Below are 12,344 nucleotides of genomic sequence, written 5' to 3'. Positions count from 1 at the left end.
AACGAACATCTATATAAATACAATATACAAGATATTACACAGTAGTGCGTTTTGTTTCTATCAATGATATTTATTTTCAAACGAGTTGTTTAGTATTTAATTCTTTTCAAATTATTATTATTTTATTAATTTTGTACATTTTTTATTTTTATTAATTTAGTAATATAATAATATATTTTCTTCATATTTTACAATTCAAAAATATAAAACAGTCACTTTTAAGAAATTTTATTCTACTATATATATATATATATATATATATAACTGATTTTATTCTTTTTTTTTGTCGTAATTTATTATATTTTTTATATATTACAATACTGATGCATTTAAGAAGGATACTTTTTTACAACCTAAAAAGGTCATTAAGTGTACATGTATTCCACAAAATTTTAATTCCAAAATTTGGACCACCAGTTTATAAAGGTTGTTGTCTTGTTGACTCTATTAAACAAACCATTAATAATTACATTTTTTAATATGAATTAAAAAGAAACTGAAAAAATTGATTTTAAGAATGATGGTTACTTATTTATAATAATAATACATAAATTAATTTAAAGAATAGTATTTATAAAACAATTCGAAATTTTTAACATAACTTATTTTTAATAAAATTTAGATATATTTTTATAACATGTTATATCAAATAAATCCTAATATTATAAGAAAATTAATAATATAAAAAGAATTTTTTAATAAATTGTTATGTAACTTTTTAGACATAACATTTTGAATTGTTTTAAAATAAATATAAAAAATATAATATCATAATATCATCATAGAGTTATTTATACCTTAATATATATATTTATTTGTGGATGTGTACCTATATATACCTACATATTATTATATCTGTTAAGTCTCACCATATTAAACTTTATCTGAAAACATTAACCTAGTTTGTCCAATGTTGGCAATTTGCGTGTAATAGATTATTAAAAAGGAATATGTTAAATTAAAAACGCTCCAAACGTATAATAATATTTATTGTTTTTTATTGAAGAATATCTCGAGTACTACTTGTCTTATTTATTATGTCACATCATAAAATATCAAACATAGACGAGTCGAGATTTCTCAGATTATTAAAATACAATATTGTATGCGTACGTGTACGAGTTTGTGTATGTGTGAAAGCTCAATGGTTAAAACCTCTAAAAGACGACTTTAATGTAAAAATCTAAGGAAATTCGATTTTTTTTTTATGAAATATGAGCTACACATACCACACATATACATAATTTCTTTAACAAAAAACATTTTTTTTTTTACTTCAAAATAAATCTGACTACTAATATGGGCTTCATTGTGTATTTTATATATTTACTTTACCAACGACAACGTCAACAACAAAAGACGAATAAAATCGAAAAGGGCAAAGACATTGGTTAAAACATGTTTTGTATTTTATATTTCGCAGTCTGCAGACTGCATATTGTATAGAAACTTGATTAAATGGCGTAGTCGATAAATTGTATACGGAAACACCTAATTCGGAAAATGGAACTGTTATGTTTTCTGCAAATGTTTTACAGTATACATATTATAATGCGTTTAGATAATATATAAATTATTTGATAACTATAAAGTGATTCATAAAGTAAATGTACACATTTCATTTGTGAGATATAATATTATCATCGTTAAGATAAAATTATATAATCATAATTTATTGACAATACATATTTAAAAAACCAAAATCACTCTTATTTAAGTAAATATATTTTTTTGATTTAAATCAATATTACCTGTATACTAAATACATTATGAATTTGTAATTGTTATATTAATTTTAAATCAATTGTATTAATTATACACAGGTACTACCCCATAAATATTTAAAATTTTATTGCATTATTTATGAATAATGATTATTTAATTAAATTGAATACATAAATATTCAATTATATTAAGAATATGTTGAAAAAAAAATAATAATTGAATTAAATTAAATTCAAACACCAATTTGTGATATTTTAATATTATAGGTAATTATTAATGGACATAATTTTTTTTCTTATTACAATTTATGTATACCGTAAGAATATCTATTTAATTGGAAAGTATTTTGTTTAGACATCATTAAATCATACAACCAAAATCCTTAACCTTAATACATTGTTATTATATGATTATATATTAGAAATGCTAAATAGGATACAAACCGTATGTTGTGAACTCGTCTATTTCCATTTACTTTAGATCAGGATAATGGTACGTTGTGAATTTGTGATATTAAATTTGAAAGCAACGATAAATCATAACATTCGTTAAAAGATATAGAACTCTTCAAAGTACCATCTAATAAAGGTTAAACTCTTCTCTGTAATCTGTTGTCTGTAAATATGTGCCTCACAGAACTTTTTGATTACTATTTTCATACAAAAAAGTGATTATAGCGCATATTATTGTAAAACCGATACATTCTTCAATTTACTCAAATATTAAAATACGAATTGCAAAATTAATTTTACATAGTACATTAAAACAATAAAACTCATTTAGCTTACTACTATTTAAAATATAAATACTTGTTCCAATTTATTTGATAAATGTAACACTTATTAAGTAACACAATTACAACAGTAATTTGTTATACATATTTTTTATTTAAAATAAATGAACCCAACAATATAATATTAATTCATAGATAAATTATTAGTGATTTGACTAAATAAAAACTTCTTTTTCTGAGTATCCGATCATACTACGTTCTCCGGTAATGAGATTGCTGACTAAATGGAAAAATCTACATCTCTCTGACCTTCAGTTAGCTCTATGCCTATAGCGGTTAATATTTCCGTGGTTTAAAGACTTAGTATGTTTATTTCCTAATTTAACAATGTCTTAAGCCTGAAATTGTTAAAAAAAAAATAATATTTTTACGAAATTTACTTAAAAAACAAAACAAATATTCTATAAATCATTATCCATACAATTGATAGTACGTAGGTATTATACTAAGGATTAATTTATTAAATAAGAAATTTCTTTAATTTCGAAATGTATACTTTAATATAAAAATCACTTTAAGTTACTTTAAGTAAAATTATATATTAACATCAAATTGACTTCGAAACCTCAAAACGTCCAAATCAATTACGTCGCTTTATAAAGATTTCTTATACTAATGCATACATTGGAAAGACCTAAATATCTGTTAAGCAAATAACATTGTGTATTTTCATACAAGTTAATGCATGCTATAAATTATCATCATGGGAAACATTAAATATTAATTTTTTACGTGAACCCATTATGGGTAACGGTCGTGCCACAAATTGCTGGAGTATTTCATGTAAATGACAATATGTACACCATGTTAAGTTTTTGCATTCATAAAAGAGGTCCCTAGGGTAACTAAAATACGTTGCACGGTCGTCGGTCATGTCGTAAGGTCATAACCATGTACAATATTTCCCCGACATCAATTTGGTGACATTAAATTGAACAGTATTGTTTATCTAATCGATGAAATTTACTCCGTTAACTCGTAAACGGACGCTCATTTACGATCAGGATAGGTTGAAATATAATATCATCTTCTACTTAGTAGTTAGTACCATTGAATGAAATATATTTTTGACCAAACCAGCAGTATAGAAATTGATTATCATTATTTAGTATAATTATCGCAATTGTAAATACATACAACTTCTATTCTATGAAAACGAATAATTTAACTAAATGTTATTTTATTATTATTATTTTTTTTTAAATCCCAGTTTTCATATATTTGATAGAAAAAATATTTTATATAACACGAACAATAAACGTATTTAATAGAGTGTAATTTCTCGCAAAACTCAAATTGAAAAAAAAACCTACACGTCGGCACCGAGTGTATTATCATAGTGAAATGAATATGTATTTGGCTCGATTGGGATACGTACCCACTAGTTGGATTGGTATATTATTATAATACGCTTGTAAAGTAATATTTAAAAAAAAGCTCGTATGTCTTTACGTCAAAAACAAAATCTCTCGTAAGTTATTTATGATGCACCGTTTCGCGGTCGTAAATATTAAAGTTTCAAAACTCCAATAAATACGACGATTTACGAGTGTGAAACTTTAATGGAACAAAATAATAATAATAATAATAAATAAAACAAAAAAGAATTCCCTCGCATACGCATAATACACCTACCGAGCTCGTATAATCGTGCATTCGTGCGTGACCATAGGTAAGTCATAATAACATATAATAATATGGTACCACACTGACAAATTTTCATGTAGAGCTGGTGGACAAATTTGAGCGGTAATCATCGCGGGTGACGTGACGAGCCAACCGCCCGGAAACTAATAACTTGATAATTAAACCACCGTTATTATTACTCGGTCGAATTCGGTTTATCGTTGTATTTTCATCGTATATTTTTTACGTATTTACAAATTATAATATAACAACTGCAATATCATACGAGGCTCTAAATTAAGGTATTATAATAATTATGATAATTTGACACCAATAAACTTTATAATATTTTATACCATAATAATACGGACAAGAACTTACATAAAATAGCGGTTAGGAAATTTGCTTATTTACCTCGAGTGAATAATGTTAGGAGACCGCTAACACTTCTATAGGATTTCTTTACAGTCTACGCGACTTGACACACATGTACATCGCAACAATACTGACGATGTGCAAGTACAAGGGAATAAATAAATATTGGTATTTTTACGATTAATACAACACTATCTTGCAGAAAAGAACGTGATACGTAGTTTTTAATAATAATTATTGAAATATAAATGACTGATGTATTATTTATTAGCTTGAATTAACTGTATGAAACGAAAAATCCATACGGTTGGTACAGATATGAGACTTTTTTTCGTTTCCTGAAATAAAGTGGTGATTTTCATACTCATTTCCTTTACCCGCAAATTGAATATATTTAATACCTATGCATTAGCGAAACTCTAGAGCTGAACTTTTTTAGACTTGCGTGCCCCGACGATCACGCCTTAAAATAAACGAAAAGGAGTCATATCCTTTCCAATACACGGTTAAACATTTTTCATAAAATATCAGATTATTATAGTGGTACCACAAAATAAATATTTCTGTCGTTTGATGCTTGGCACGCTGTTTATTTCGATTTATATGTGAATTATATTTAGATCAGTGTTACCTGGAAAAACAAATAAAATAAAAAGTTCTTCCCTTAAATTGACGGCAATGTTGATTGCTAAACAATATCGTGGACTCATTCCATGATATCTCATTAGAATTGACAGACTATGCCGAGGGATATCCGAAGGTGAGAAACAAAAGAAGACGAAGAGAGAGCTGTTCATATAAATAATAATTAGAGGAATTCTCGCTTAAAGCTGTAGAGGAAAATAAATTGAATAATATTGATGTTAAGAATAAATTGACATTGTTATGAATAAAAACGAATTGGACAGATAGAAATGTATAAAAAATATATATACCTTTTTTATGAATTTTATATTGTATTCCGTCTTTTTTGAAGTGCGAAATATGAGTTATTTTGTTAAGTAATTAAACAGTTTTCTCGGGCCTAATTGTTTTCACAGTCTGCCGTTTGTCGTAAAACCCCCGAGTAAAAATTCTACTGTTCCACTAATTCCCAATCGGTTAATATTTATTCTATGAGCATACCTTTCGGTCGGTTTTATTGATATGATGTAAATATATTTGCTTATTTGGCGAAAATTACCGATTGTTTAATCGCATCACTGATCGGGTTTTGTGTGTGTGTTCACAGTGCGGAGGGAGCTGAGCCGGAACAAGCGGACCATGTGGATACTGTCGTCAATCGCTGTGGTGTTCGCGCTCAGCTGGCTGCCGCTGACGCTGTTCACGTTGCTCGTCGAGTTCCAGCCACATCTGATCGACTCGTCGGACGTCCTGTACAAGGCTTTCGCGATCGTTCACATGATGGCCATGTCGACCACGTGCACAAACCCGCTGCTGTACGGTTGGCTCAACACCAACTTCCGGCGGGACATTTCCGGTATATGCCGGCAGATGTGGTACTGTTGCGGCGACCAGAAACCGCCGCCCAGGCGCAGGCGGTACCCGTCCGTGGCCACCGACTACCGCGGCCCCAACGACCGGCGGCTGGGCTTGGGGTCCGAGGTGGTCGGCGGATGCGGCGGAGGCGGTGGTGGCGGCGGCGGGGGAGGCGGTAGCCGACGCCACCAGATGCACCACGACCCCGAGACCACCGGCATGTCGATGGTGGTCAAGAGCGACCGGCGGTTCAGCACCAGCTATCTGACCACGCTGACCACGGTCACGTCCAGGTCGCAACCGGGTTCCAGCATGGGCCGCGTCGAGAACGTCTAGAGACAGTATGATTATATCACATATATAATCGTCGATGATTTACTATATTATAATAATAATTAATAATAACAATAATAGTATTATATTTCACCACTTGCAAGTAGTCCCTCGTTTCGGCGGGGCGTGTGAGCCACGAGTTCGTATATTATTTGTTATTGTTGTTGTTTAGGGGGAAAAAAATATTACGACGACTTTATTGTTTAAATCACAGCAATTATTAATATGTTGGACTAACCACAGAGACTGAGCCGGGTTCGGAGCTATGGCGTCTGACGTGTTATATTCCTCGTATCGCATTCTGATTGACCGCTGTAATCGTGGGGTATCGTCTGCTAACCATGATCTATCGCGATTTGGGTCGAGCTCAACTTTTGGACACGACACGACAGACTACGTAGCTGTGAACCCGTCTCCACGCATTGAGAGCACTAACCACGGTATAGTAAAACGCTGTAAAACAGGTCACTGGATATTTGCCGGTAACCCGAGCGCAAATCTGCTCAAGTACCGGCCAAATGGTGCTAACGGGTGTATTATTTTTCTATTGTAATAATAATATGTAATTATCAATCCTAAAATTTGCCAGGAACCGAAATTATTGTGTACAGGTCCGGGCCCGCCCACGATATATTTTTGAGGCTGTGTGTAGTTATACCGGTATTTAGGATCGACACAAATAGGTTCTAGAATACGTTCTATAATATATACAGGAAAATTCACCAAGCATGCCCCCTCACAATTTTTTACTTGAATAATGCATTTATTTAAAATTCTGATTTTCGAAATCTAAAACATTACACTAAAATACCATATTTTTATTGCTGAGATTATCTATAAATTATTTAGCAAATGTTTACTTTGGAATTTTTATTTACATAAATTTAAATTCAATCGTGTAGTTTCCTAGTTCTTGGAAATTATGCACTTAGGAAAATAATCAATAATAATAGGTTTAAGCTGTTTAAAGATATAGAGACTCAAAATATTATTATACTATTATTCTCAGTATAAATATATTAGTAACTCAAAAATTACTCGTTTAAAATTAAATTTAGATACATCAACGGTTTCAAAAAAAATATGTACTTCACAATTTACTGTAGAAAAAAAGGTTTTCAATTGAAAAACAAAAATTTGTATTTCTACAAGACACTCCTGATATGATACAAAAAATCTAAGTATTAAAAATATGGTTTGCTTGGTGAATAATTGTATATACAACCCGAGAGAAAACGCGAAGTAATAATTTTTATATTGTTTTTTGAAATTTTGATTATTCAACTTCTGTACAATTTATTTAACAGTCCTGTACACACTTCTTGTATATACTTTATTAAACTGTAGTTACTAATTATATGTAAAAGAAAATCGACATATTTTTAACAACATTATATCGTAATAATAATACTATTAAAATAAAAATAAGTATTCCAAAATCATTTTTCATGGTATAGAAAAAAATTACTAATTTTTCATTCAGCATACAGTTTAGATAAAACATATTATAAGAACTTAAATAAGTATACTATACATTAATAAGTATTTTTCATGTCTAAATTATGAATTATATTTAAAATTTAAATAAAGATTTCAGAAGGTTTCTTTTACATATTATAATAGCTTAAATAGCTAGTCTAGTTAACTATATTATTTTCTGAAGTTAAAACTATTTAAAAATAATAATATATTAGCTTATAAACGAAATAACATACCTAATATATTTCATGGCAATTATATGATTAATTTATAGTAAAACTAAATTTCTTTACATTTTTGATTTTGAAAAAGTTGTTTATTATTTTTAATTTTTAGAATACATAATTTATTTTGTCTTCAAAAGTACTGTTTTTAATAATTTTTTAATAAAATATGATTAAAAAACTTTAATTATGTATTATGATAAACAATATCTAAAATAACAAATTTAATAACTCATACATAATTATTCTGTTGAACAATTCATATTTTAAAATGATATTCTTAAAATATTAATAAAAAACACGAAAAAAGGTGTTTTATTAAAAATTATCAAATATAATTTATAAATAAAACGTGTGCTTGGTAAACATTTCATCACTAAAATAAATTAAGAACCAAGTTTAAAAAGCTAATTTATGTTAAACAAATGTTTAATGAAAATATCAATTTTGATTGGAAAGGTATTATAGTAAAATTGGCATTATCAAAAATATAATTTTAAATACATTTAGCATATTATAGACATTTAGTGTACTGTTAGTTTTGTGTAAAAAAACATAATACTGTAAAATAAACCTTTAAAGTAAATTACATTATTCCATTAAATGTTAATAAAAAAATCATGTATGTAATAAATTTTTTAAACCGATTTTCAAAATAACTTATACATAATATATTGGTGTTATTTTTAATTTACTTATTTTTTACTTAATATATCATAATATCGTTTTAAGTATTACATTCATTAATTCAAAAATAATTAAACTAAATACTTGAGTTAATTTAAACTAAATGCGTATCCAAATGAATACATTTAAATTATTGCATGCATCTTCCAAAGTCTTACTGGCTAAGTCCTACGTAACTTTTGACTGATAATAATAGCGAGTTTGATGAGAGATGTTGAAGGTTTTGTTTTAAAAACCCTCCAGACGCATGTCTAAACATACAATTTTATAATTTATGATGTATACAATGATACGGTTTCGGTTCGTCTAGACGACACGCTACGTAGTAGTATAATTATTAACATAAAATTATAATCAATGGAACTGCAATGTAAATGTATGTACTTTAAGACACGTGTGATTATAATTAATTTTTTAATGTTTTATTACATAATTGTTTATACGAACGGTATAACTGAACAAGATTTAATAATATATTGTACAGCTCTTTTTGGACTAGAGCAATAACATATATTGGATTTAAGGGGCAAATGGACAATCTTGGGACCACACTACAATCATGTTTATATTTTAACGTATTTTGATTTGTATAAAATTAATTTACTAGACTTATCTTCGATATTGTTAGTATCCCGATCCCCGTAAACGTTCGCATGCAGAAAATGTAGTGTGAAAAAAATTATTAGTTATTGTCGAACTGTTGACCATTATTACTATAAATATTGAGTATTTCTGCCAGACCAGACCGATCATGCATCGATTACAACATTTTCTCTATTCACGTTATCCACTCAGCCGATGAAATCTAGTTGCGTTGGCGTGCATCTCCTCGCATAAATGTTACTCAATATGAGCGCATAATAAACGTAATAGAAGCAACAGACTGAACAAAGTGTAATATATAGAGTAACCTTTATTATCACGTCAGTACAGGCAAGTGAGAAAGTGGGTAAACTTAACTTGAATAGAGTGTAATAAAATATAATGTAATACTGTGTATTTATTTTATGAATTAACGTTGACAACAGATATTTATTAACATATTGTGCTTATAGCGAAATAAGTGACGGTAAACGGACATGTGTAAATCGGATTCATCGTTTTAATGATCTACTTCATTGATAATTTTAAAAAGAGTAACTTGATTTTTTTTTCTGCCAAAATTATGTTACCAATGTCTTAAGAACAGATACGACTTTATAACTTTATGGTAACCTCGAAATAGTAATTTTGAATAACATTTTTGACCAAAACACTATTTATAATATATAAATACGTAATGCTATCTATATTTTACTACTATAAAATACCAAATAAGATATCTTTAATTTATAAAAGAATAAAAAAAGACTATTAAATACTATTTAAAAATATTTTGATAAAATTGAGTTTGTTTTCTTTAATGTCATGCCACAAACACAATAATAATAACGGTTTCGTGATTTGGATTTTTATTTTTATGATTTTTATAATTTTAATTTATGTGAATCAATTTGAAACTTTTATTTTAAAAAAAGTGTTGTGAGTGTTTTGACTTCAAATATTTTTTTTTAATTCTGCAACAGACATACGAATAGTGTTTATCATAGTATTTGTTGTTTTGTTGCCGACTAGGAATTGAATTTATTCGAATTTCAAATATTTAGCTAAAATTTGCAGGTACCTACATATTATTATTTATAGCTGTAGGTGTAAATTAAATAATTTGAAATATTTAAATATTTTATTTCCTCTGATAAGGTATTAATATAAAACAAAAGAGTCGTAGGATAATAATTGTTCACAAAACAACGCCAACCCTATATATTGTGTTAATAGATTTATCACCAAAATTAATCTCGTAAGCGGCATATTACACAATTGTTCGTCGTACCACGTTTATTACCGAATTCCGTGTTGTAATTATTGAAAATTCATTTAAAAAATGACACACCTTTGTCAACGATAACACGTGCACTTGACGTTAATTTACCATGTTTGGTAGCGTCCAGTGTTATCCGCAGCACATAGTGTTTAGACTAATTTAAATTCACATACAATCAACTCATAACACTATATCAGACACATTACAAAACAAAGTTGAGCTATTCCCCATGTATGGAATATTTGTTTTATCAATTTATTTACACCTTCCCCTAAACTGAATAATATTTTGAATTTATCAATTACATTATTTTTTTTTTTTTTGATAAATTCATGAAGAATAAGCATCTGGTTCACTTTTTTGGCGGAAATTAAAATATTATAGCAACGCTGACACATGTCCGTATAATCTCCTTATTTCTACATTCTACTTTGATAAGATCAATAATATTTGTAAAATAAATTAGATTCTCAACATAGTTCTCATACATTTTCATGAATATCAATTAAAATAAAATTATTGAAAAATAGTTTCCATATTTTCTGTTGAAAAACATAAATACCCACTTACTTATTAATCCAAATGAGCTCTATTTTACCTACATTTTTAACTACGAAATGTTTTGGTAACTTACTGTAAGGGAAAAACCGTGTTAATTAAATATGTGTACATAAACATCTATTAGAAAATAAAAACCATGTCAAAAATGTTTATTTAAATTGTAAAAATATTAAAATAAAAACAGTGACGTGTGTATATTTTATATTACATTATTATTTATTATTATGTAAAGAGAGATTATAATTTTTTTCCACATAAATTATTTTAGATCACTCTACCTCCATTGTAAATTGTAATGTTCAATATCCACGTTACGATAACATTTATAATAAATAATAATGTATACTAGTGATTAACAAACATTTTGAGAATCGGAGATTCATATAAAAGTAAATATAAAATGTATTTCTGTGTCTAATATATATTGCAATAAATAAAAATTGTAAAAATGTATAAAGTATATATTATCGTTTAAAAGTTACGAGTTTTAACTAATTAGTAACAGGAGAACATTTGATAATATATATTAATGACTTTTCAAGTGTATGGTTTTTTGTTTGTTTAAGAATAACACCCATTATAATTACATATGACTGCATAATATAGAAAATAATTATTTTTAGAAATAAAATTAGAAAAATGATGACGGCAATCGATGAAAAAAATGATTTGTACTTTTTGTAGTTTCTGACTTATTATTGTAAGAGCATATTATACTTTACTATCTTTAATATCAAATAAAAAATAAAATTTAGTTATATATAATTGCTATTATTATAATTAATTTACTGTATTAATGTGTTTATGAACAATATAATAACCTATTTTGTATTAAAGTACTTTATTATCAATATTTTAATGAAAAGATGGTTTCGAAATAAAATATTATACATGATACAGTTGTAATAAACGACCAAAAGTATAATAATTGTGGTTTTATTTGTCCTAGTTTTATCTATTTATTGATAAGAAATATAATATAATGTTCATAATTTTAGCATAAATTTATTGTACTCCGTAAATCTGGGACCAGAGCATCTACAATTTAATGACATTTCGAGTCTCTATAAAATTATAGACAATATAGAATGTTTCAAATAATGTCTACTCAATCCAGACGCTTGGTAAGACCCTTCATTCTTACTTTTAAGATCAATCACTGCGAAAACTTATTTTAGAATTTAGAAACATACAAATA

General features: G+C 27.6%; 1 protein-coding gene across 1 annotated transcript in view; it reads left to right on the top strand.

The window, feature by feature from the left end:
* Window positions 1-7,870, top strand: part of LOC132920761 (neuropeptide Y receptor type 2-like) — a 75,077-nt gene extending 67,207 nt beyond the window's left edge. The window contains exon 4 of the mRNA XM_060983411.1: window positions 5,751-7,870. Coding sequence (XP_060839394.1) covers window positions 5,751-6,334 — 584 coding nt within the window. The 3' untranslated portion in view covers window positions 6,335-7,870. The remainder of the gene's footprint in view (window positions 1-5,750) is intronic.
* The last annotated feature ends 4,474 nt before the right edge of the window (window positions 7,871-12,344 follow it).

The sequence above is a fragment of the Rhopalosiphum padi genome, chromosome 2 (assembly GCF_020882245.1).
Source record: "Rhopalosiphum padi isolate XX-2018 chromosome 2, ASM2088224v1, whole genome shotgun sequence".
NCBI classification, from domain to species: domain Eukaryota; kingdom Metazoa; phylum Arthropoda; class Insecta; order Hemiptera; family Aphididae; genus Rhopalosiphum; species Rhopalosiphum padi.
The sequence above is the reverse complement of the archived record's forward strand: the minus strand, read 5'-3'. Positions and strand labels throughout refer to the sequence as shown.